The 27937-nt window shown below is 38.5% G+C and overlaps 1 protein-coding gene and 1 long non-coding RNA gene across 5 annotated transcripts in view; one reads left to right on the top strand and one right to left on the bottom strand.

Moving 5' to 3' along the window:
* Positions 1 to 10207, bottom strand: part of LOC133650948 (uncharacterized) — a 54363-nt gene extending 44156 nt beyond the window's left edge. The window contains exon 1 of the long non-coding RNA XR_009826340.1: positions 10150 to 10207. This is a non-coding gene — a long non-coding RNA (uncharacterized LOC133650948). The remainder of the gene's footprint in view (positions 1 to 10149) is intronic.
* aff4 (AF4/FMR2 family, member 4) overlaps positions 1 to 27937 on the top strand; it is an 81124-nt gene that overhangs the window by 41778 nt on the left and 11409 nt on the right. For 2 of the 4 annotated variants that reach the window (XM_062048742.1, XM_062048741.1), the window contains exons 2-12: positions 7535 to 7664; positions 19376 to 20170; positions 21060 to 21098; positions 21256 to 21342; positions 21560 to 21578; positions 23067 to 23130; positions 23215 to 23307; positions 23452 to 23596; positions 26638 to 27388; positions 27484 to 27635; positions 27710 to 27795. In XM_062048742.1, the coding sequence (XP_061904726.1) occupies positions 7539 to 7664; positions 19376 to 20170; positions 21060 to 21098; positions 21256 to 21342; positions 21560 to 21578; positions 23067 to 23130; positions 23215 to 23307; positions 23452 to 23596; positions 26638 to 27388; positions 27484 to 27635; positions 27710 to 27795 (2357 nt within the window). In that variant the 5' untranslated portion in view covers positions 7535 to 7538. The remainder of the gene's footprint in view (positions 1 to 7534; positions 7665 to 19375; positions 20171 to 21059; positions 21099 to 21255; positions 21343 to 21559; positions 21579 to 23066; positions 23131 to 23214; positions 23308 to 23451; positions 23597 to 26637; positions 27389 to 27483; positions 27636 to 27709; positions 27796 to 27937) is intronic. The other 2 variants (XM_062048743.1, XM_062048745.1) reach the window with 1 other exon arrangement.

Raw genomic sequence — 27937 nt, 5'->3', positions numbered from 1 at the left:
GTCCAGATGGTTCTGCACTCATGGTTCTACACTCATGTTTGAAAGCAGACGACTTGCATTTCATTGTAAAATAGCTTTTTGTGACTTTTTTTCACGATTGCGTGTACTATATTTTGTTTATGTAAGCTAACTCTTATACTTCTGAACCGATGCACACAAAAGGGGGAACATTTATCAAAACATGTAATATTTTTATGACTAATACCGCACATGGTAGCACTGTTACCAAACTTCAAAGTGTTACCCTACAACCTGAGTCAAATTGTCTAGGAATTTCTCATTGCCAAAAATACCTGTGGTGATGGGGGAATGGTCAATATGACATCATCACATTATTTGCCATGATGCAAATATTTTCTTTAAAAAGGCAACAAAAATGTATACATACGTTTAAAACAAATCTGTTAATTACAATAACATATAATTTCTTTTAACATAATATTGTTTTGCTCTATTTTTCAATTGTTGCTCCTTATTGTACAATGTACTTTGTTGAGATGTTTTTTTCCCTAGATTTTTCTCGACTCCTTCAGAGTCTTTTTTTAATCAAAAACTGGCAACAAGTCTAGCATCTATTTCTGGTGTTATGATAGACTGTACTCGTGTTTGGAGGCTCTTTACTTCTGTCGCTCCATGTCCGCGACGAAAAGCGCGCTGCAGAGAGCCTGACGTCACACTTGCTTTGCGCTGCTGCTAGACTTTCTCTCCGTGGAAGCCGCGAGTGTCATTTTAAATTTTGATGGTCGCTGTCTGCGGGTATATCTCGGATACATTAAAGTACGTCCACATCGCGGACATACTGCCTCCTATCCATACAAGCCTGTGTGTATGTATTGCTTACGTCATCACAATATTTGGTTTTGCCCGCATTCCGGTGATCAAAATACATCTTTTTTCGGCGGCCAAATTTTCGTTGCATCACTAGTCAATTGTGCGCTAATGATAAACTATAGATATCCATTTAAACTGTAACTACCTGCTGGTGTTAATGCGTATGTTAGTGTGTTATGATGTTCAATTTTCCCATGGTTTGTGAGCACACCATGTCGGCGGAGAATGAGGAAGCGTTGTCGTGTGTCTAGGAGTGAAGCACGGAGGAAATACTTGTTGGAATCGGGCCCGGTGTTTGCATAAGATTATCAATAAAAGTTAAAAAATAGCGTCAAGCTTTGCCTCTTTTTCTGGCGGCTACAATACATTATATTATTTTATTTTTTTAAACTTTTTTTTACATTTTTAAGGTGTGACAGCTAATATGTTGCCATTGCGCACCACCACAACAAATGCATTAAGGGAAAACCCTGCCTCAATGCACTGTACAAAACAACCCACTGTGACTTTAGGATGTTAGCTGAATCACAATGAGATGTAGTACATTGGTGCTCTAACTTTTAGAGTACCTTGAGATAAGAGATAAGAGCTGTCTTAATTATTATGTTTTAAGTTACAATCAAGCCTTCCCGCAAGGGCTGGGTGATATGGCTGAAAACTGTATCCCAACATAAGTTTTTTATATTGGTCGATATCGATAATCATTGATTTTATATGGACCAGAAGAAAAATATATTAAATGTTAGCATTTTTATTTAAAATGTAGCCTTCCTCTGATTATAATCCTGTCAGATATCATGGCAGAAAGGAAATTAAATGTCAACCATGGAAAACACTCAAACAAAATTCTGAAATCAATATTAACGCTTAACAATAATAACCTCTTTAAATTAAGGTGCAAACAAGGAATATGTAATAAATGCTTAATAAAGAGTAACAAAATAGTGCGAAATGTGAAAATGTACATATACAGAAACCTGAGAAGAAGTTTTTTGCAGGTTTACTTTCAGGAAGTCACATCGTCTGTGTAACATTTAATATTCTTATTTAAGTTGTGCACTAATTATTATTTAAATATTACAGCACCACATTATTTTAAAGCATCAGATTTGTTATATTGAATTTATTTTATGTATACACTCCTGCACATTAGTTCCTACCTGTTGTTTCCGTACATCCGAATAAGGAAAGAACAAGGATTGAAAAGGAAAGATGAGTGCGACGAAGGACTATGGCCTGTTTGGAAAAATCCCAAAAAGTTCAATACTGTGGAGGAGACTTTTCCTGTTTTATTGACATTTTCTGTCGGATGCTATTGAATTAAAAAAAATTGATAATCAAAGACACGACCAAGCGTGTCAGAAACTTGGCGACAAGTCTGCACCGTACTGAAGCAGAATGAGCCAGCCAAGAATGTTAAAATAATATCTGAATGGTGGACTTTTATTCATTAAACTATGAAAAAGCTTTGGATGGTGTGGTTGATGGTACCACAGAAGTCGTCTCTCCAAGGTGAATTCTGTACATTGTTATTACATTACTTTAAAAAACACTGTAGTTGTTTGTTGTACATTCTATTATTGGATACTTTTTTATTTTTTTAAATTAATGATGTTTTGCTGGCTGGTTTTATTTCACTTAATTTCAATGGGAGATGTTGATTTGAAATACAAGTGTTTTAAGTTAAGAGCTCTGCCACAAAGCAAGATTGGTTGAAAACATGGCTGCCATCAAGTTAAAGGTCTTGGAATGTAGCAATGAATAACCTATAAATTATCAACCATTGTCTAATGATTATATAACTATACTGTAAGCATGCGCGTCTTCCAAATAACTTTTGCCTTAAACCATAGGGGGGTGACAAATGTTTTTCCAATTATGTACAACCAACCATCTCAAGTGACATACCATAGGCGCACAAAATTTCAAGCTACTTCCGGTTTCCTACGGTCGACGCCATCTTGGTGCGGTGAAAACACTGCACGAAGCCATTCTTTTGTACGTTGTTTTCCGAGGTGATCACACGTATCTACAGTTTCTTCTTGGCTTTTTCGGTTTTCTAATCGGTTGTCATCGTGCCTAAAAGCTGTGAGGCAGTGCACTGTACCAATCACAATAGGAAACAAGGAGAGAAGTTGTCATTTTGTCAGTTTCCTTCTAGAAAGAGCTCACCAGATCATCGTGACAAGTGGCTTCATGCTGTCAAGAAACTGTCAAGGACAGACGAGAGCTGGAGCCCTGGGAAACATGCTGTGCTGTGCAAACATGTTGCTGCACAATATCGTAAATTGTAATCTACTTGTAACGTCAATTCTAATTTAGCTAATCTTGTTTTAGGAAATATTTTTATCACTGAATTTCTTTATTTTTGTTGGATGAAATATTTGTTATATACAAGTTTTTATTTTGGGATGTTTAAGTCCAAAATCCATATCGAAGCCGTGCTAAAGTCGTTGAAATTAAAAGACCCAGTCTACATTTTCACAGCTCAATGTCTTTTGCTAAGCCGTAAAACTAATACTGGTATTGTATGACATTGATGGAAATTCAGGAAGTAAGATAATATCAAATGTAATTCTTATATTAGGCACAAACCTAAATAAATATATAACTTCACACTATATCATGTGGAATAGTTTTCCATAATGTAATGTCCTTTTTTAAATAGTTCTGGTTAGACTGATAATCAAATCCATCAATCAAGCCACACATTGAGGCGGTATAGCTCGGTTGGTAGAGTGGCCGTGCCAGCAACTTGAGGGTTCCAGGTTTGATCCCCGCTTCCGCCATCCTAGTCACCTGCTCCCAGTGCCACCCACACTGGTTTAAATGTAACTTATATATTGGGTTTCACTATGTAAAAGCGCTTTGAGTCACTCAAGAAAAGTGCTATATAAATATAATTCACTTCACTTTACATCGGCAAGATCCTTGTGAGGGCAATTTTTTCAGCCCAACAGCGGCTAGTTTTTCTACATATCAATGTTTGGCATAAGCATCCAACTGATCAAAATAATCAAAAGACATGGCGGCATCAAAATCAATCAAATTTTTTAGATGGTAACTCAGTGTTTACGTACAAAGCAAGCGCAGGAGTAGCGTTTTCACTGCGCCAAAATGGCAGTGACCGTGGGAAACCCGATGTAGCTCGAAAATGCATGCACCCATAGACATGTAAATTGGATGTAATATATTAGTAGTCTGTGTCTATAGCTTGTATAGCAGTATAGGTCTGAAAATGAGTCAACATGCAACCGTTCTTGTCTAAACAGCTGACAACTCAAGTGAGTACACCTCACTGTATCTTGGCCTTCACTTCAGATTTCCTTTTTGTGCGAAACTTCTCTGAAATCGCTTAAATCCCATCTGTTTCCTTTTCTCTCGACAACCACAAGTAGCAACAGTTCTAGTAATCCCCGCATGTTGTGTTAATAATGGGAGAGGCCTCGAGTGTGTGTGCGCTCTGTCAACAGACGTAAAATCTTTGTTGTTCTTGGCACAGTTCGCGGCATTGACTTAAAACCGAGAGGTGACACGCCTAGATGATGTTGTGCTTGCCTTTTGTTTCAAAGCTAAAATGTATTTATGACAGTTTCTTTGCTTCTCTTGGGTCGGAATTGACTAATCCAAGAACTAAAAGTATGGCCTTTTCTATTTTTTATTTGTCTGGACCCACATTGTGGTTAGAAGCTTCTGACGTGTGGACATGTTTGTTGTCATTCCCGTCTTCTCTTTGCTGTGAACGAGTGCTGTTTAGGACTAGATATCCGGGCCCATTGCCTAAATCAATTGGATTACGATTTATAAGGTTCTAAATTGATTAATCAATCTTGTTATAAACACCATTGATCAGTTTAAACTTGAACTATAAACAAGACTTCCTCAAGTCACCAATTGTGCTGCAACACTCCACCACTACACGTTGCATTAAGCCATTGTTTTTTCAAGTGCAAAATAGTAATGACAGTAAATATCTAAGCCGTTTTTTCTGACACCATTAGTTTGTCAGCTCAGTCGAACAGGTTGTAACACACAGTGATTTTATTGTGAAGGCTGTAAAGTGTGCGCTTGTTTTTTGGGAGCACTTGATGACGATGCTGTGTGCGGTGAGATGAAGACGTAAACAATAGTACCTCTGGAGTTAGAGCTTCTGTCTTTTCTTCATAGTGAGCTGGCACCAAATTCTGTGGCCATCTTACAAGACTTTCAGGTACAAATATAATGCATAAAAATAACAGTTTCAGTCAGATGTTCACGTCGCATGGTCATAATGTAGTTTGGTTTGAGCACCTGAACGAGCCGCTCTAAGGTAAATGGCATTTTTTTTTGGAATGTTGCCTAAAGGGGAAGGGCTTTTTTTTTTGGAATGTTGCATATCATTCATAATCCTTATGTAAGACACGCACACGTTGTTTTTTACGTGTATTCTAACTCCTGAAGGAATCAATAAAGTACTATCTATCTATCTAGTAAATAAATGCAATTGAAAGTCTGCTTACAATGGAGCCTATGGGAGTCGCTCTATTCTGCCAATGAAACGCTTAAAAAAACATCCAAACACCTCCTACAAGGTTTTATATACATGCTGTAAGTATATGTCATTTAGTAACAAGCATGTTTATAATACCATGTAATATTTACTTAATTTGCTCATTTTAAGCATACGGTGGCACATTAATTTCTCAAATGCAACTCAACGTTCGCTTTTTCCTTTGTCAACTTCACTGATTACTACTCACTGCAGACTTCGCAAGAGCCAACAAACATTACAAAACATCACTTACTGTACAATATCTGCTGTCACTGGGATGCCAATTGATAGGATGTTCATATGTTCTGTTTAGATGAACATTTACTCGTAATCCTAAAGCCTCTTTTTGTGTCTTTCGTGCCATTTCCGGGTTTAAATTGGATGCCAAAGTTGAGCAACTTGTCAGATTATGTCCTCATTCTTCTACTATCAAGGTGCGAGGCATTATGTATGGTTCTCAAACTTTTTTCCACCTCAGAAAAAACTTTGCTCTCCAAGTACCACCATAATGACCAACATTAAAATACAGTAGCGTTGTAAGCCTAAGTATTCTTTAAAAACAAGGCAGAGGTTTTATTTAACAAATATATTTAATATTTTAAGCCACTAATATTACACAGTTTGAACAGTAACATTGTGTTTGAGTATAGGAAAATAGAACACTGGACTTGAATAATGAATCAAATACAATTAACTGCACATAATTAAGTGATTCATTGGCGTACCACTAGATAGAGCCTGTGTACTACTAGTGGTACTTGTACCACAGTTCAAGAATCACTGATCTAGAAAAAACTTTTACAAGCTCCGAGGCGAGAAAGCAGCTCACCGGCTGATGTCAACATGGTAGCACAAGCTATTTAGCTCTATGTGATCACGGCGCTGCTAGAAATAGTCTTTCTGTGTTAGCACCTATAATAACATTAGCACTTATAATAACATTATGACTAATATTAATTAATTATTAATTAATTAATTAATAATTAATATTCAGGTCAAGAAATGTACATCGAGTATTGGTGGTGATTTTTGGATGATTATTTAGAGGGCTATGGGCGGAATAGACGACCTCCCATTGACTCCATTGTAGGCAGACATTTATTCATTTTTGTTTACAAGTTAGAACGCATTAAAGCAGTCGTTCTCAAATAGTGACGCGTGTGACCTCGAGGAACATGCTTTTTTTGCTGTACCAGAATATGATGAAGTGTGTGTAGCACCTGGCTTCACTGTAACCACGGTGGGAGACGAGGATGACCATTGTGTTGTTTTCCTTTAATGTTTTTAAGCTTACCAATGAGATACATAGGTATAGTTATAGCAATTTTATAGACAAATTATACTATTTATAGTCACAGCAAAGATTGGAGGGGGGGGAGAGGGGAGCGCAAAGGATTTTCTTCTTCCAAATGAGGGGGTAACAGAAAATAATTGAGAAGCACTGCAATAAAGTAAGATCTGTCTTCTTGTCTTTTATAATGATTGTGATCAATAAGCAACATTGTGGGTAATTGGATGGTACTGCTAGTTCTTTTGTCTGGGATGGCTTGTAGTTGGAAGCTAATATTAGCATACGTTGATGCTGCTGGTGCTGCACACCCAAGACTACCAAAATATATTGATCAAATCGAATTTGTTCTTTAGCACTTTAATTGTGCAAAAAGACGACCCAGCATGCTTTTATGGAGAGTTTGTTGTCTAAAGTAACAGAAAAAGAACATTGAATTGTCTGCTAGGTCAGAAATCAATTTAATATTGGACCATCCACCCCAATAGTGGTACAATTTGGAGTTCAGCCAAGTTTTTTGGAAAGGTATGTCCCGGAAGTCACAGGAAATGTTATCATTATGCATAACTCGACTCGACTGCATTGGCCTTTTAGCAGTAGCTTCTATCATCTGAGCATCTGCTTACAGCCGGTTGGCAGACTGCAGCGTCTAGACTAGCCTAAGCCTATTAGACTACTTTCTCCACTGCGATGCGCGTTTAGCATTAGCCCACTGTGCTACATAGGCGTCAACGTAAACTGGCCCCGGGCAGGAAGCGACTAATGACTGGCGTCTGAACACAGTGACTGCAAGAGAACATCTTAAAATGTTGGCACGCCGCGTCATCATGTATCACACGATATATTGACTTATTTGTTGTTGTTGTCTTGTCCCGTGCTTCCAGCAACATGAACCGTGAGGACCGGAATGTGCTTCGAATGAAAGAAAGAGAAAGGAGAAATCAAGAAATCCAGCAGGGAGGAGGCGAGGCCTTTCCAGCAAATTCCCCTCTTTTCCCTGAGCCTTACAAAGTGGTAAGCTTATTCAACATCCGAGCGCTCAATCAATCCGTTTAGAAACATGACACTAAGTCAGAAATGCACATTTCCTGGCTAGAGGCGACATGTTTTTTGGCGCGTTCGACTGACAAGGAACATTAATCTAAACCCCTTTCTTGCTTTTGGCATTTTTGTGCAAATGTTGTGTGTTATTAGTAGCCTTGTTTTTATAAATAGTTCTCGAGAAAAACTTATCAGTGAACAAGGCTTCAGGTTTTTTAATATGCATTAACAACAAGAGATTAAAATACTCAATTTTTTACAGTAGGCAAGTTTCAAGTGTTTTGTAATGAAAACGTCCAAAAATGTAATTATTGAGTTGGCTGCAAATATATGGTACTTAGGGATGTACTCTTGTAGGTCCCGACCTAATTTGGTTAGCACTACCGAGTAACAATTCACGTAAAATTAGATACAGGTGAAACTCAAAAAAATGTAATAACGTGCAAAAGCAATTCAACTTAAAATGTGGAACTAATATGTGATACAAACTCATTACATGCAAAGTGAGATATGTCAAGTCTTTATCAAATCAAATCAAATCAACTTTATTTATAAAGCACATTTAAAATTTACCACAGGGGTAGCCAAAGTGCTGTACAATAGGCAGGTTAAAAGATAACACAAGAAAAACGAGCAAACACAACACAACACAAACAGAGCATGATAAAAAAAAAATTTTTTAAATTATCTTTATCTGTTATCATTTTAATTATTATGGCTTACAGAATTTGAAACCCCTAGTTTTTGAGATTTTCAATTTGAGATTTTTTCCGAGACTGTAAACTGTAATCAAAATTCTATAAAAAGAAGGCTTGAAATATCTTGAGTTGCATGTTATGAGCCTGTGTTATATATTACTTTCACCTTGTAAATCTAACTGCTGGAATAAACAAACCTTTGCCAAATATAACATTTTTTTAGTTTCACCTGTATGATAATGCCTCTCTTGCATGTGGCGTCACATCCTGGTTGCAGATTTGGCACAGGCTCAAGCACTTGGCAGGCAAACATGCATATTCGTAGCAGGCTGTCTCTAGGCAATGGATTCCCAGGTACCAGGAATTGGTGACTATCGGTCCAAATGTAAAAAGGTACCTGTCCCTAGTGGTACCTCGGTTTTTGTCTGTATTACAATTCAGAAGACCGAATTGTATGGAACCATAGCAATTTGTTCATAAAAATACTCCATATCGAAATCATCTGTGAAAGTCAGCCAACATATTAGCACAAAACACATTTTTATAGAAAATAGTTGTAGTTTCACATGCAGAAAACAATGCAAAATATATAAAAATGACGAACACAGTGAATAGATAAATATCAGTTCTACATGGTTTCTTTGGTGCAACAGCCAGTATGGTAACTGAGAACACTGGGGTACTATTGTAACTAAATTTAACATTGTTTTTTTTTTTATTTGACCTGAGCTGAGCAAAAAAACAATCAAGGTGAATAAAGATATATCATGGGATTGTATTTAAGGATTGTCTGAATGACATATATCCTTTGATTGTATTTAAGGATTGTGTGAATGACATACATCATGTGATCGTATTTAAGGATTTTCGGGATCTTTCTGTGTGGAGTTTGCATGTTCTCCCCGTGAATGCGTGGGTTCCCTCCGGGTACTCCGGCTTCCTCCCACCACCAAAGACATGCACCCGGGGATAGGTTGATTGGCAACACTTAATTGGCCCTAGTGTGTGAATGTGAGTGTGAATGTTGTCTATCTGTGTTGGCCCTGCGATGAGGTGGCGACCTGTCCAGGGTGTACCCCGCCTTCCGCCCGAATGCAGCTGAGATAGGCTCCAGCACCTCCGCGACCCCGAACGGGACAAGCGGTAGAAAATGGATGGATGGATGGATGAATGGATGGATGGATAGATGAATGACGTTTAAAAATTTAACTGGTCCAATGTAATTGCATTATAGAATTAAAACCACAGCCCACAAAAGAGCCTCAAAGACATCAAAATGCAGGACACCAGCAAAAATGTGAAATTTTTTGCTGAAAAGCAAAAAAATACATTTGGTTCTGGAGTCTGTAAGTAACATCGCAGGAGGTAAAGGAAAATGCAGGTCATGGTTGATACAACAATATTTTTCATATTAGGTTAGGCTATGGGCTACATAAAATAACATCAAAAAACATACCAAATCGTGTTCTTACTCAATACAAAAGAGGAATTGGTGCCCTTGACACCTAAAGTCCAGTTTTGAAAAGCGTGACTGCTCCGGTCTGTGCTAAAGCCCAGTAAACCTCACACACTCACCACATACTGACTCCAAGAAGCACTATTTTCACTTATATGCATTGTAATATACCTTGCACCTGCGCTGCATAATATTACATACGTAACATTGTATAGCTATGTGAGCTACATTGATAACATTACAGTCATATTTTAACAACAACATACTCTGTTAGCCTGCTACTCAACAACATGATCCAACTTACAGCTGCCACACCTGACGGCTAAAGACTTTATTTTAAGCTGTATAGCTGTGACTTTTTCTTTCCAAAACTGTCTGGTTTGATAAGGCGGTAGCTAGGGGCGGGTCAGAGGTAGTTTGATGTCCATGTAGAAGAAGGGTTTTCTTTCATGGCGTCATCATTTGAGCGCCTCTTTCTCTCAAAGCGTACCAAACAAGTTTTGAAGATGATAGATGTTTCTAATGTTTTGTGCTCAACAGGCTAAATGGAATCATTGAAGGGCTGCAGCTATCAATTATTTTAGTCATATGGATGTTCGGTTAATAGAGTAATCAGATAAAACACACTTCATACCCTTGACAAGTAGTTTAGGTAAAATATTTTGAATAAACAATTATTGATCTGCTTACCATAACCTCCATTTTTTTCCAATAAATGCACATAGTCAACATTGAAATTGCAAGTTTAAGATGTATGCATTAATATTAGGAAAAAATCTCCCAGCTGTTATCCGCCATATAACAGCACCCACACACCACCGTTCTCATGTGCACTCTATTGCAGTGACCATGCGGAAACGATGTCTATATATAGCTGGGTTGCGATCACCTGACCAAGAGGCACATCCGGGCATTTCTGGGTTTCAGGCGATGGTCTACAGCCCCATTAGGCTACTGTTTATTTCCTTGAATCAGTACAGATTTGGGCATATTTTGAAAGGTTTAGAGACAAATATTTAAAACAATTAATAATCACCAAGAGGTTACTTACTGCTCGCTACAACCCAACTTCATTTGGCCATTACAATATTTAGAGAACAAAAGATTGAAAGCACATCATCTCTGGAGGGCTCTACAAATCAAGCATTAATCTGTAAAAGACAAAGTTGGACTCATTCGTGCTTCACTAAGTACCGTAATTGATTGACATAACTGCTGTGCTCGTGACGCTAATAACAAAAAGGATACGTTTGTTTGCAGTTCATTTCCTGCTACAAATGTTTGTAATCTCATCTACAAATCATGTCTGCAGTTGCTTTCATGGTGTGAAGTTCATATTTTGTCTCATTATTTAGCTGTGTATGTCCTTGTTTTTCAGCATGAATCTTTGGTAGCGATATCAAGGTTCAGTATATGCTGTTGAGCCTATGAGAGATTTATTCATCTAATTTATTAATACAATTAAGTATATTTTCTTGATGCCAACAAATAGCACCAATGACGCTATAATGTGGTCATCCGGTCGAATAAAGCACTTTGCTTTCTTGCACAGTTTGTTATGAAAATCGAAAAAGAAAATACGGTGGCTTGGACTAACAATTAAAATATTCGTTGTTCGGACTTAACACCACGTTAGTTGATTTGCACAACCGGGTCTTTGTAGTTATATTTAGGGATAGCAACCACAAAAGAATACAAACTAATGCGATCTCTTGTCTTTTCTTTATGTTTAGTTTGGCTCTCAAACACTACTAATATAGTGATTGTATCACAGAAAGCTTCTCAAACAAATCAACTGTTCAAACAAACATTTTACAAAGTGATCGCTGCAGACACAAGTGGTCCGATTTTATTCCACATGATAATGAAAGTGCTTATTTTTAAGAGCCATTTCCTTCCACGCATGTAATTTTTTTCCCTGACTCCTTCATGAAGCACTTCTTTCGGGACTATGAAAGCTCTGTCCTATCTCTTTATTTGAACAGTTAGAACACCCACGAACAGAAGAGCATTTTCAAACTCAAACTCTACACTTCCTCTCACTTGTTTTAATGCTACACTCAAGCTGCTTGACCATCGCGTGAATTAGGCCGCGAAAAGAAGAAAACCGGATACGATGTCATATGCAACAGAGCCATTTAAAGTTTCCGGCACGCCATAAAATTCAAATTTTATCAAGTTTTATAGGTTACACTCAGTAATGATTAAGAGAAGCAATATAAATAATAATAGTAATAATAACTTGAAGCTTTTTTTTAAATCAAATTAACCGATGTATCTAATAAAACTAATTGAGCGTATTATGGGGCTTTCAAAATACAAACGCCCTGTAGAGAATGAACAGAGTGCACTTCCTCATGGCCACCTCCACATGTTGAGGCACACAAAATGTAGATGTAGCCAGCTCCACCCTGGACTGCAAAGACATTAAAGAAGATTTGCTCTTCCCGCACTGATCTAATCTTTACCGCTAACCCGATTTGCACGCCGCTAAGTAGCTCTTTTCGCTGAGCTGCAGCTAGTCGTTCGGGCAACGGTGAGGAATGTGTGCTCGGTGATAGAAAAGGGGACTGGAGGTGAGTGACAGATGAGTGATTTTAAGCCGTCAGGAAAGTGAAAGGTACAAATTTGGAGGAGGTTTTTAGGCTTGTGCTGTGACGTGCCGAAGACAAATCTGCTCGTGTTAAGACAATTTGGGATTTTCTACAATCTGTATCTCTTGTCTCCTGCCTGTCTGTGTCTTATGTAAGATTTGCTGCATGACTTTTTCTTCTGTCATGCTCCACTAAGTGGAAGTGTGGTGTGTGTGTGCGTGCATGCGTGCGTGTGTATAGAAAGGACACATGCGCACACCGCTGCATCTGTGGCCTCGTAACGAGTAACGAGGAGAAATAAGCACATTTGGGTTTGACAAGTTGACATTTCAGAAGCATTTTTTTACACAAGGATCCCATAAAATTACCTTAAAATACCATTAGAATGGAAAAACAAGTTGCCTGTACATTGAAGTTATTATCATATATATCTGATTTATAACACCAAAAGACTTACAAAGTTTACAAGTAAATAAAAATATCAATATTATAAGTAAATGAAAATGTTATCAATCTCACAATGATTCCCAAGCCATTTTCACAGATAATGAGCAAGCCAGTCACGTGATTCGTGACATACTGGTATTTATTTATTTGTTTGCACAATATAAACGGTACAAAAGGTAACATTGTTAAAAACACAAAGACAAGAAATGAGTAATGAGAAATAAGAAATAAGTGCAGGTGAGAAAAGAAACCCAAAAATGGCTTATGCAAGGTTCTCACCTAAAGCAGTAAATTAACAAACAAAATTAAACATAGTATATAAAGAATAAGACAACAACATGTAGTCTACCACACATCCCTTTCTTTATCAACAACAATGTAAATCATGCAGACTTTGTGAGAGCCAACGACGAGTATTTTGTGAAAAATTATGATCCAGAATGTTATATTTTTGATTCTCAATATAAGGAGGGTGAGCTACAACTTATAGAAGCTGTGTGCTAAACAGATCCAGCTTTAGTGAGACACTACTGTATAGCAGTATTGCTAAGTGCTAAACAAGAAATACAAACTACGAATTTAATAAAACCATCGCTTACTGTACAATGTTTGCTTTTACTGCGATGACGACTGATGGGATGTTAGATGAAGAATTAATTATAATCCACATGAAGGGTTAAAAGGAAAAGTTGCTGCCTGCAGGTACTGTCTTTGGATGTGTCTTTGTCTCCATCTCCGGGTGTAAATTGAATGTCACAGATGAACAACTTCTAGGTTTATTACTAAATCCTCTTATTATCCTGATAAGAAGCACAATTTATAATCTAGAATAACGTTGACGAGCCAAGACCCGACGATTATTTGGCCCACCCACAGTACAGCAGCAGATGGCTAGTTAGCTGTGTGTGATCAATGCGCCTCTAAAAGATAGTTTGTCTACATTACAACTTATAATAACAATATTGCTAATATTTAGTTAATATTCAGGTCACGATATGTATATAGAGTATTGTTGGTGGGTTTTGGATGAGTATTTAGTAGCATTTGTAGGCGGAATAGAGAGCCCCCACTGACTCAATTTTTAGCAGGCTTTTTGTTTATTTATTTACACTTAGAATGCATAAAGTAACAAAAACAAGGTCTTGTGTTACATAGGGATTGTAAATGATAAACAGCACATCTCTTTCTAATTTTTGCATATTTCTAATATGACCGATTTGCTGATACGGTCAGAGTGCGTCTCATTGTGGCGTCACCCAACCCCGAATCTACGGAAATTGCCGAAGACATTTGGAACGGAACATTCAAAAAGGCCGTCTGAAATTGAGGCAATGTTTAGACGGTGTTTTTTACATACTTTGCGGATTGGAAATACGATTGGATATGGTTTAATGTATACAATGAACCACAATTAACCATATAAAGTAAACTTGTTTTTATTCTACTTGTGCTTTAATGGTGGATCCATTATTTATTTGCCTTTGCCTTTCACAAAGCAACACAACATCCCTTAAGTATTTAAATGCAACTCCGTTGTTGGACAGTAACAAATACTTTTAACACAAAAGGGCAAGGCTAAATGAATGTCAAGGTTTAAACTTTACACATCTGTTTCTATCCAGACATTGCGGATTTGGTCATCTTACACAGAGAAGCCATGTTATGCCGCGCAAACTACATCCAAATGCGAATAATTTCACCACTATGCAGTTTTCACAGAACAGTGCCAGAGTAAGGCGGAAAAGTGCCAGCTTTTCCAGGGCGCATGAAAGGGTTGCCCTAAGTTGACAATGGCAATTGCTTTCAACTAGGCTCTCAAAAATAACAAGTTAACTCATGTGATTAATCACAAAATTTTTTTGCATTAGTCTTGTATAGTTGCGGATTGTTCAAAACATTTATCTTTTAGCATACATGCTCCTTTACCTTAATAGCACATGGTTACCTGAAAGGTGGCGTGGGTTGTCAGTGATCAGGTCAATGCATACATTAGTGCGCAAAGTGAGGAGACTCCACCTGGTGGCAAATTTCACTTAAAAATAAACCCCTGGTGGTATGTTAGACAAAACTGTTTTGTTTGAGTAAATAAATGAGTTACTCGAGTAAAACATTAAAAAAAATCCTTGTATGATATTCTGACAATAAAATTTAATTTGTGTCAAAATATTGGGGTCTTTTTTTAGGTTAATTAACATCATGTAAATTAAAATCATGAAAAAAGCAAGTAATTTACTGGGAATAATCACGATTAATCCAAATTCAAAACTCATTAATCGGGTTGAAATAAATTATCATTTGACAGCACTACCTGGAACACAACAGTGAGCCTCAGGTCATTCAAAAATGTTAATCAATCAAAATGTATTTATATAGCCCTTAATCACAAGTGTTTGTAAGGGCTTTACAAACTCACGACAACATCCGCTGATCTGAACCCACATCCGGGCAAGACCCCAACTGGGGGAAACAGAATAAATCTTAAGAAGAGTCCGCAGATTTACGAACTCCCCTTCCAGGGTGATTGGCTGTAATAAATGTCAAGTTGGTATTATTATGGAGTTGTTATTATTAGATAATATGGGAGTCCAGTCCATAAGGAAGCCAACAGATAGTCATAGGGGATCATCGACATTGAAATTGGAAGAGTGAATTGATATCTTTAAAATTTTTGCATCGGCAGCAACAATGCTATGCTATGATAACGCTAGCTGCAAACAACAAGCTATCTGGGGCAAATGAAAAGAAAGTGAGGAACTTTCAAGCATTATATGATCACCCTCTCCATGAAGATATACAGTAATAGAAGCCATCGTAACTCAGCGGCTCCAATCAACTCCTTCTCGAAGAGAACCACATTACATTATGATTATGCAACATAATCAAACTGAAAATGTTATTAGATTATATGTGTAACTGAGCATCTTGTAAGATCACCACTGAAGACGTACCCGGGATGTACTGTTGTTTACATCCCTGCACAGAGCAGTGTCGTCAAGTGCGCCAAAAAAAACAAGCGCACACTTTCCAACCTTCACTATAAAATTGCTCTGTGTTACATCATGTCTGACTGCGTAAACGAACTAAGAGTCCCAGACAATTGCACTTTTGAGACTTTTATGAAACTTTGAACTGTCCAAAGTTGTTATGGTGAAAATAAAAAGTGAAATTTGTAGTTTGTCACAGATTTGAGACATTTTTAAAATTCAAATATAAATCGAATTGAAACAAATTGTGATTAATTGATGTAGAACCTCTATGAAACAAAATCTAATCTGTTTCGGGAAATTGGCCACAATACCGAGCCCTAGTTAAACTTTACACCCATGTCCCGATATTTCAGAATTTCCTTGCTTACAGATGTGTTCCGTTTTTTGTTACGGCTCTAACAATACAATTCTAGCTCTGCCACTATCCCACCAAAGGCGCAAAAAATGTGTGATCAACTTGGCAATTTAAATTTTTTCCATGTTCCTGTTTTGTAGCAGCAACACTGACATACATGAAACATAGGCAGGACAATGCCTACGTGTAAGGGTAAAAAGGTGGAAGAGCAGGAGGTACCATTCTAAAAACGGTAGGGAACCCTCTCATGCCCCGAAAAACAGATTTTGGAATTTAATAAACTTTTTTTTCTTAAGCTGCTGCACTTCTTGATGTTTTCTGCCACCTCCCCATAATTGCCTTCAGTTGTGTTGTCAGTGTGCGATTGCAGCACGTTATTTTGCCGCAGGAAGTTGGTGTGTTGTAGGCTGTAGCGTAAAAGTTCCTTCCTGATGAGGTGGGACGTTTTTATGTAAATACCAAATGACTTAAAACCACAGAAAATAGCCACCTGGTGGTTTGTGAAGCATCATCCGCCTTCAGTTATACCTCTAAATTCATATTACTCACATCGCACGTGTTAAGCAGGCCTTGTTGGCAGGGGAGGTCGTGGATGTCGATCTTATGACCGAGCAAACAAGCGATTTCCTGCTTCAGAAAGCGGCTTGTGCTTCCTCCTGTGTAAATCTGTCTAACAAAATAGCGGTCTGAGGCTGAACATGAAACTGGATATTCGGCGCCCCCCCTTTTAAACATGCTCGCCGGTAGCAGATTGGTGGGAGCCTTGGGCCTCAGTGAGAGCTTTTCATCTGGCTTTGATCAATACATTCATTGATGAGTTGGACTAGCTGCTCTTGGACTTTTATTACACCTCATTTCCCAGGAGGCTGGCTATGTTGTGGGTTTGTGATGCTCACTGCATGGTAATCAACATTTTAAGTCTCTATTGACAGTTTTTTTTATTGGCAAAAGCAGGCTTTAGCTGGCACTTTCTAGTACCTGGTCAAGCGAGCATGCTGTGGTGGTCATCACTGCAACATTTTAACATTTGAAGATCCATAACTAGATGTAACAAAAACAAACATACAGACAACCTTAGCTTACCATGCTGAGCTCACAGTCTCCACTTTGCCGCAGTGCTCCGTTAATTCATCCTCGCCACAACGTTGAAAAATTTGCGGTTATACACGCAAAAAATGAGCAAACATCTAAACTGTAGCTTTCAACGATAAGGTAGACACAATTGCAGCTATCGATTATTTCAGTAATCAAGTAATCTAACGATTAGTTTGTTCAATTAATCGAGTAATCGGATAAAACACACTTTATAGCCTTGAGTATTTTAAAAAGGGGACAAGCGGTTGGAAATGGATGGATGAATGGATAAATGGTTGAAAAAAACATTTTTCTTCTGTCCATAAACTTCATTATTTTTTTCCAATAAATCCATATCATTTACATCAGTCGTTCCCAACCTTTTTGTAACTGTGGACCGGTCAACGCTTGAAAATTTGTCCCATGTACCTGGGGGGGTATGGTATTTTTTTTTTGTCATAAAAAAATACAATCATGTGTGCTTACAGACTGTATCCCTGCAGACTGTATTAATCTATATTAATATATAATGTAGGAACCAGAAATATTAATAACAGAAAGAAACAACCCTTTTGTGCGAATGAGTGTGAATGAGTGTAAATGAGGGAGGAAGTTTGGGTTGGTGCACTAATTGTAAGTGTATCTTATGTTTTTTATGTTGATTTAATTAAAAAATATATACAGTATATATTTTATTTTTTTATTTCTTGTGCGGCCCGGTACCAATCGATCCACGGACCGGTACCAGGCCGCGGCCCAGTGGTTGGGGACCACTGATCTACATTAAATGTGAGTGTTAAAGTTAAAGTGACAATGATTGTCACACACACACTAGGTGTGGCGAAATTATTCTCTGCATTTGACCCATCACCCTTGATCACCCCCTGGGAGTTGAGGGGAGCAGTGGGCAGCAGCGGTGGCCGCACCCGGGAATAATTTTTGGTGATTTAACGCCCAATTCCAACCCTTACTGCTTAAATGCCCAGGAAGGTAATGGGTCCCATTTTTATAGTCTTCGGTATGACTCGGCCGGGGTTTGAACTCACAACCTACCGATCTCATGGCGGACACTCTAACCACTAGGCCACTGAAAGGGTAAATGTTAAAACTCTCCGCTGTTTGCCGCCACATTGATTACAGAACCCTCCCACTACTTTTTGCCTTTTTTTTTAGAGCCACGAGTCAAATTATACTTTCGATTAATTGCTGCCCCCTTATTACTATACTCCTCTGTGTTTTTTGCAACGTTGCTTATTTTTTGTTTATTAGTCGTCAATGCAAGAGTTGAGAATTCACCGCTAGAATTAACAAAAATAAACACGTATGCTAAAGTTTGCTTTGCCTGCATGAGCGTTATTACACCGTAGGCTCCACTTTTCTGCAGAGATTTCCTCTTGGATAAAACTTGTCTCTCGGGCTGTGAATCTTTGGACACCATTCGATTCGATTCTTGGGGGTAACGATTAGATTCAAAATCGATTCTCGATTTAAAACGATTCTCGATTCAATATCTATAATTTTATCGGATGCCAGTTCTATGATTAACTACATTCCTCCATAAAATGTTTAAACAGCTCTGATCAATTTCTATATTACTTAAAAGAAAACTGGTTCTGTTTGAAAAAACGCTTCCCAAACATTTAATAAAGTCAAATACAAATAATGCAAGACATGTATTCTAAACTTCTTTTTTTTGGGGGGGGGGGAATTTTGTACAGCAGACATGGGCATCTACATTAACAATATGATTTGCCTGAGTAGCTAAACAGGACAGATTTTTTTTTTTTAAATAGATTTTTGATGTTTTTTAATCGATTAAGAATCGCTACAAAAAAGAATCGCGATTAGTATGAACTTTTTTTTTTTTTGACACCTCTACTTATCACCGTTAAGTTCAAAGTAAACCCAGGAGACACTCATTTTCATTCATTGTTGTTTTTTAGTATGTTTACAGATGTTTTTGCAATTTTTTGTCAAACTAAATAATTAATGCGTTCATACTGACTGTTTTCTCATTGTTGTTTTTTTCCCTACACGACACTCCTGCCCGGCCTCTTCCTTCCCTGACTCCAGTCCAGCAAAGAAGATAAACTGTCGAGCCGTATTCAGAGCATGCTGGGCAATTACGACGACATGAAAGATCCAATTGGCGAGACCCTTCCGAAGCTTAGCGCCAAACCTACGAACAGCTCGTCTTCCTCCGAGGAGAAATTGGCCCTGCCCTTGTTTGCCGGTGACCAGCGAGGAAGCGGAAGCAGCCAGAGCAGTAAGTGGACTCCTGTCGGCCCCGCCTCAGCGGCCTCCTCATCCCAGTCTCAGAAACGCTCCGGACTCCAGGGGGGGCACAGTAGCCAGAGGGGCAGCGGCGGCAGTAGCGGCAGCAGCAGTGGTAGCCAAAGACACGGCGGAGAGTTGCGGGAAAAGAAGTCGAGTAAACACAGTGGATCAGATCACTCAAAGTCGCACACATCCAGTCCGGCCAAGGGCTCGCTGAGCTCTTCCGGCGGCAACAGCCACTCGCGGAGCTCCTTGGCCGCCGAGCAGCATCACAGTAAGGAGCGCTACAGGTCCAAGTCACCGCGAGACCGGGAGGCCAACTGGGACTCGCCTTCACGGCTTCACACCTCCTTCCCTAGCGGACAGCACTCGAGTCAGGCATTCCCCCCGTCGCTCATGTCCAAACCGGGCTCCATGCAGCAGAAGCCCACGGCCTATGTGAGGCCTATGGACGGCCAAGAGACGGCAGAAGCCAAGAGCTCACAAGCAGAAAGCTACAGCGGACAGTCGCACAGCAGCACTATGGGGGAGATGAAGTCTAATGGAAAAGCCTCGCTGACCAAACTCAAGATCCCCTCGCAGCCTGTAGAGGTAAGACTATTTATTTTTGTTGTTTAGGACATGAAAATATATTCACAACAATCTGATCACAATTTGAACTGCCCGAAAGGGCTCATAAAATGTCTTTACAGTGTTTTATGAAATGTCAGTTTTAGTCATTTTCAGCAGTAATTCTTTCAGTACTTCTAGTAGAAGCTCTTTTCCTCACATTCACCTTTGAAAATGCTTGATTGGCAATTAAGGGTAATTGTACTACTTCTTGCTCTGACATGTTTTTGACAGACAGGTGTAACATTAGATGGAGATTTTGTCTTTACGTTTGAAATTGGGCTGGGAAACATTCTATAGAAATTACGAGGAATATATCGAAAAACTTACGAGATTTTGTTGTTACTGTTGTTGCAAACCTGCAAGTTAACTATGAGTTAAAGAGTGTTGAAAATACATCTTGCACATAATTAAGATAAAAACAACAAAGCAAATGTTGTTGCACTGTGCATCTCTCAGTCCAATGTTGTTCTAATTTCACAACTAATCAAGTTATTATACCATCATAAAACAATGGTAATGCTTTCAAGAACAATTTATCAGTATTAGCTGTCATACATGCTTATGGAGAAATTATCTTTAATATTACAAATCTACATTTTAGTAAGAAAAAAACCCTCATCTTTTGAGGACACCTGACACACTTAATGGGGGTAGTGTGTATTAACAAGAGCTTGCAAAAGCCAAAGAAAAAGCATAGTACATATCTTATGTATATGTAAATGACTAGTAAATTGCCATATATTTTAAACCTTTATCTTGGAATATTTCCTTAATTTCCTAGCTAAATCCTGACTTGGAAATCCGTTTTGAGACATTTTTGAACCTTGGACATTGAAAGCTATTCTGAAATTCAAGCATCTTTTTTTAGGGATCTGGAGACGCCAACTGCGTGGACGAGATTCTGAAGGTGTGTAATTTAAAGTTATTTTTGGTGAAGTATTCGGAGAATCTCGTGTCCATCAAAAAGTATTTTACAATGCATGCACCTTATGTCTTATGGCTCATTTTCACTATTTTCCCCTGTCTCTTTTGTGTGTGTGTGGGCGGTGTTTTCTTTCTCTCAGGAAATGACTCAGACCTGGCCCCCTCCATTGACAGCTATCCACACCCCCTGCAAGACAGAGCCCTCCAAGTTTCCTTTCCCCACTAAGGTCAGCATTGCCCAGCAGCTGCCTTTTTTTCAACGTGTCTTGATGAACTTTTATATCACCCATGCTTTTGGTTCAGACTTACACCTCCTTAAACCAGCACATGAATAATACGACTTATGTTGCCGCTATTCTGGGAAACTTACAATAGCTGACAGAATAATTGCAAATGATTAAAGGGCTAATACTGAACGTTTTACTTTTTTTTTTCTCTCGACAGGATTCTCACTCCTTCCCAAGTGAGTATGATACACAATTCACACTGTATTCAGCACAAATACATGCATTAAAGCAGGGGTTTTCGCAAACTGTAATTGCGTTAGCATATGATATAAATAAAGGAGGATATGCTAACTGCTAAGCTAGAACTCTTGAACATAAACAAAGGTGGGAGGATCAGTACAAATATCGACATTAACGAGACCAGTACCAGTATCAGTAAATGGCTGATACTACAGTGGTAAGATCGATATTTTTTTATTTTCCCAAAAAATATTTTGTCGTTTTTGTTACTGTGTACAAACTCAGTAATTATAAGTCTGTGGACACAGGGGGATTTAAGGACAAAAAACAAATGATTTAAATCAGAGTATAGTTGGAAATATTTTAAATATTGTATTGATATTGTTACACCGCCATCCTGTGTTTTTGTCGGATTATAATTGTGATCAAAAATGTTATCATTTAATGATCTTAACAATTTGTATGGATGTACAATACTTAAGACCTGTAGCATATCCGTATGTGGAATTAAATTATGGAATGAATTAAGCAAGGAAATCAAACAAAGCACCAATATGATTCTGTTTAAGAGACTGTTCAAACTACAAGTGTTCACAAAGTACAAAGAACAATTATGATGAACATCTTGAACCTTTTTTTAAAAATGAGATAATAATGATTATTTATGTATTTAATATTTATTTACTTATGGTATATATTTATTCAATGTTCTCTTACAAACAGAACAAAGAAATGAGATAAAACTGCTATGATATGAGAAGGGGTAAGATTAAATAAGCTCTGCTTATTCCTACTCTTTTTCGGATGTGCTGCAATGAAACAACTGGAAATATGTGGTGCATTACATTGTATCGTACGCAAGTTGGAAATAAACTGAACTGAATTTGAAGTGTCAGTATTGGTATGTTCAATACTGCCCTTGTAACTAGTTGGTATTGGATCTATACTCATATTGGTTGTATTGCCCAAAACTAATAATGTAAAGTTTCCAAACAGAATAAAGAATAATTATTACATTTTTACATTAGTGTAGTCTAGATGTTACAATGACAAAGAACCAACTATTAACAGTAAATTATCAAGTAGAAGAATAATGTTTGACAGACTAATACAACCAGAAATGATGATGGAAGCTGTAATATAAAATAATAGATTTTAATAAGAATTTGTGATGGCAAACATGAATCAAAAATACTTTTTCAAATAATTTTTGAGCAAGAAAATAGTTGAACAGCAAAATTGTAATACATAAAAATGGAATAAATATATAGGTTAAAATAAAAATGTAAAAAACAACATCATAGTACAGTAATACAGCAAAGTTAGACCACAATTTATTCTGTTATCTTCGATCTGGTCGACTTTGAAGCTGAAGCCTTGCGTGATTAGCAGAAGCCTGTATACTGCATGTACATTTTTGAGGCAAACTTCAAATTGACAACAGTATCCATTACACTCTCCTTACATATGTCTGTTGTTTACAGAGCGGGGCAGTTCTTCCAAGAGCTCAAGCAGCCACCAGTCCAAGCCTTGTGATAACCAGCCAACGTACGCAATATATTTTTTTTTACCTGATAATAGTGCGACCTAACCTAAGATGTCTTATAAAACCACACCGTCTCTTTATCACAGAACGCTGGCAGAGGACCTCAAGCTCAGCAGCAGCGAGGACAGTGATGGAGAGCAGGACTCTGCCAAAAACATCTCAAGAAACAAATCAGAAAGGTTAGCGCTTGGGGAAGTCACTCAAACCTATGAAATAAACATCAAATCAGCATTTTTGTGACGTATCACATATAGAAACTTGGCCCTGTGTGTCGCATGCCCTGAATGCGACGCATTAATGTAGTTTATTTTTCTCTGTGGCAGCAATAACAGCGAAGGACCGGAGCAGTCCAAGGATGACTCCAGCAGCCACAGTGGTTCCGAGACCAGCTCGGGTTCTGAGAGCGAGAGTGAGAGCAGCACGACGGACAGCGAGGCCAACGAGCCTCCACGACCTGCTTCTCCGGAGGTAACATAATGCACCCTTTCGTCCTCTAAAACCTTAAATTGGACTGCCTGCATTGTCCCATTGTATGACTTCTGATCTGTTTATTATTTGGAAGACATTCTTTATCACGCCGGTGTAAAGAGAAGTTTACACACACTGCTTTTACTTTGATGACAAATAGGAAGTAAGTCCGCTTACTACACGTAGCATCTTTCCTTTTCGCACGTTGAAGCAGGATTAGCTAGAGGAGAAAGCCAAAGAAGAAGAAAAACACAGACATAGTCATCAATACTTTGATGCTCAGCTAGGATGTCTCTGGATGCAGGATGGCGGTCCATACGTAGGAATAATTGTTGTCACATAAAATTTAAGAAAAAGCAAAGAACATAACCTCAAACACCTTAACTCGGGTGCCCAAACTTTCACATAGGCTGTTTTTTAAAACCCTTTTGAACTCAGGGCCCAACTTTTCCACTACAGGGGGGCCTAGGGCCCACTAAAATATTAACACTGAATTAGTAATCTTACTCTTGAATTTAATCATATTCAATAACTATATCTAACCTACTTACAGTTTCCAAGTTTGTCAAATTATGTTAAACACAAAGATTATTATTTAGTTATAACACATAAAACTTAAGATTAGGTCAGGCTGATTAGAAAGATAAGTACTAACCAAATATACTGCATAAGAAGGGGCTCATAAATAACTGACATTTTTCTACATAAAATTATAATGTGCAAAAATGAACAAACAAAATTAATAATGAATATGTCTCTTAATTGTCAATACAATTAAAGTGCCAATTAAAATAAAGCTTCACCACTGAGCTCCAGACTTTTTCTGTTTGACATTTTCATTACTGCCAGCAGCGGTGGAAAAGTGTAGTACAACTGAGTACCGCAGCAGCTTATATGGACCACAACTGAGAAACAGATATTCTTTGGCGGCCCTCTAGGGAGTGCTCACCTATGGTTAAAAAACAGTGTTTTTAAAGTTTTTTGTTTTTTTTTAACAAAATAAAAAAGTATATTACACAATATAACATAAATATATTTAATTAGATGCAATAAACGAGTGCGATGAACGTTGTGAAATACTCACGATTCAGCATCAATCAAAACTTTATTTATACAGCACTTTTCACACAAAGGCAAGCTGCAGCATAAAGTGCTTTACACCCGTTTAAAATTGGAAAAAAAAGGAATTGCAAGCACACACAGCACCATTGATAATAACAAGACATGGCATGGCACTGAGGATTCAGGAAAACACCACCTCTGAGACGTCCACACCCCTCTGCGGCCCAAAGTGGGACAGGCAGTAGAAAATGGATTAATGGATAATAAAACATAAAATAGTTAGAAAAGTTCCCATTTGACTAAAAAGCTTTTTTAAAATTCTTACTAAAAGCAATAGGTACAATTGAAAATAACTGAATAACAATTAAAAATCTAAGAAATTTTAAATGATCAGTAAAAAGCCAGATTTTAAATATCAACCATCTTTACAGTCCTGAAGCTCTCCAGCAGGTTGTTCCAACATGATTCTCCACTGAAATCCATATATTATTTTTGGTATATAAACTATGATAAACCCTTTTCAAAAGAGATTACAGGTTACAAACGCTCTTCTTGGCTGCTGATGTATGACATACATGTATGACATTGGGCGGCGTGGCTCGGTCCGTAGAGCGGCTATGCTGGCAACTTGGGGGCTCCAGGTCCGATTCCCGCTTCCGCTATCCTTGTCCTTGGGCAAGACACGTTACCCACCTGCTCCCAGTGCCATTCACACTGGTTTAAATGTAGCAAAAAAGCTGCATTTAACTATGTAAAGCGCTTTGAGTCACTAGAGAAAAAAAAGCGATATAAATATAATTCACTTCACTTCACATTTGCAAAGCAAGTTAGCAAGGAAATAGCCTAAAAGAGTCTTATTAAAAAGTATTTAATATTTAAAATCAAACAAGAATCATACCGTATTTTTCGGACTATAAATCGCTCCGGAGTATATGTCGCACCGGCCGAAAATGCAAAATAAAGAAGGAAAAAAACCTATATACGTCGCACTGGAGTATAAGTCGCATTTTTGGGGGGAATTTATTTGATAAAATCCAACACCAAAAATAGACATTTGAAAAGCAATTTAAAATAAATAAAGAATAGTGAACAACAGGCTGAATAAGTGTACGCCATATGACGCACAAATAACCAACTGAGAACGTGCCTGGTATGTTAACGCAACACATCATGGCAAGAGTCATTCAAATAACTATAACATATAGAACATGCTATATGTTTACCAAACAATCTGTCACTCCCGATCGCTAAATCCGATGAAATCTTCCTCCCCGGTGTCGCCTCTGGTATGTCCTTTCTTTCTGCTGCTCGATTTATGTTCTCTGCTGCATACTTCACTACGTCCAGCTTGTAATCTGCAGTATATGATTTCCTTTTCGTTGCCATTTTTGTTCAGTCCTTCTCAGTTTTTATAAGTTACCGCCAATGTTGATGTAATCCATTTTAATAGATACGGCAGTAGCATATAGCATATAGAAGTTAGCATCCCATGACCCACAATGCACTTCTGTCATGACCCTCCCCCGCCAAATTCTTATTGGTTGGCGTGTGAGTGACGATTGCTGACGTGTGTGTGACGATTGCTGCCATTTGCTTTTCTCTTACGCGAATGAGATAAATAATATTATTTGATATTTTACGGTAGTGTGTTAATAATTTCACACATAAGTCGCTCCAGAGTATATGTCGCACCCACTGCCAAACTATGAAAAAAACTGTGATATATAATCCAAAAAATACGGTAATTAGTAAGAATTGTGAATGCCCAGCACCCTTATAAAGGAGGGCTGTCAAACAAGTTGTTTTTATACAAGCCAGGAGAAACCCAGTTTCTGTCAATTATGATTACTAATGAGAAGTTATCAGATCTGGCCTTATCAAGTAAAAGTTAATATTTAAGCTGGTATGTACAATTCTGTCCATGTATGTAGTAAAATAAAACTGAAATAAAGTGAGAATGTTTTTGCTTTTCTTTTTAGCCTGAACAACCAATGGCCAACAACAAGTGGCAACTGGACAACTGGTTCAAGAAGACTAAGCAGTTCTCTCCAGCGTCGCCATTGGACAACAACAGCGTGCAAACCAAGAGCAAAAAAGAGGGCAGAGATAATAGCTCAGGTCGAGGCTATGGGAGCCAGGGCGGCGGATCCAAAGATTCCTCAGCACCGACACCATGCAGGGACCTTCGAGCGGCGCAAAAAGGAGGCGAGACTGGCCGCGGTCGGCAGAAATCTCCAGCCCAGAGTGAAAGCAGCTCGGGGAGCCGGAGGCCTGTGGGGAAGAAACAGCCTAAAAAGTCTGAAAAGCCCCCAGTGGTGGAGGAACCCAAGGGCGGGTTGAGGGTGGAAAGCGAGCCAGCTCCTGAGATCCCCCCTCACCGGCCAATAGCCGCCACCAAGGGTTCCCGCAAGCCCAGCATCAAAAAGGAGCCAAAATCCTCTCCGCGGCCCACCGCAGCTACCACCGCCACCACCGTCAACAAGCGCAAGGCCAAAGCCAAGTCGTCTTGCGAGAAGTCTCGGGAGTTTGTCACGGACTCGACAACGTCGGACTCTGAAGAAAATGACAGCATCCCGTCCTCGTCTCAGACGCCCAAGTACACTGAGAGCATCCGGACGCCTGTGTGTGTGTTCTCTTTGGAGGACAAAGAGCTGCTGTCTCCTTTAAGTGACCCGGAAGAGCGCTCCACCACGAGGCAGCCTCCGCAGCAGGTTTTGATAGTCAAGATAGGTCAGTCCAAATTGAAACCTTAACACATAAAAACAAATCTCTATTATGTTTTCCAACTAAATTAAACCCTATCTTTCCAATCCTATCTCCCACAGATCTCAGCTTGCTATCCAGGATCCCTGGGCGGCCATACAAGGAGCCTGCTGAGATAAAAGTGGAGCGAGACGACTCCCAAGACCGGGACAGCAAGGAATTCAGCAAGCAGAGCTCTGAAAAGAGCTCAAGCAAGACCAAGAGGAAGCACAAGGTTTGTACTAAGAGTAGTGAGCTGTTTCAGATACAGCTTGTATTGTATCACTAATCTTTGTGTCGTCTTGGTAGAATGACGAGGAAGGCACCAAGCCAGACAGCAAGCGATGCAAGGTGGAGGACAAATCTCAATCGCATCATAAAAGCAGCAGTAAAGAGTAAGTATTGTTCAATTATTTTGGATATCCTCCTAAGAACCAGCATCCTCTGTATTGAACGTTTGATGTTGGTCCATATCTTCTGTTAGTTGCACATTCTGGAAAAAACAGGAAAAGCAAATGTATTATTATTTTTGTTAGA

Source organism: Entelurus aequoreus, linkage group LG05, assembly GCF_033978785.1.
Source record: "Entelurus aequoreus isolate RoL-2023_Sb linkage group LG05, RoL_Eaeq_v1.1, whole genome shotgun sequence".
NCBI classification, from domain to species: Eukaryota; Metazoa; Chordata; class Actinopteri; order Syngnathiformes; family Syngnathidae; genus Entelurus; species Entelurus aequoreus.
The sequence above is the reverse complement of the archived record's forward strand: the minus strand, read 5'-3'. Positions and strand labels throughout refer to the sequence as shown.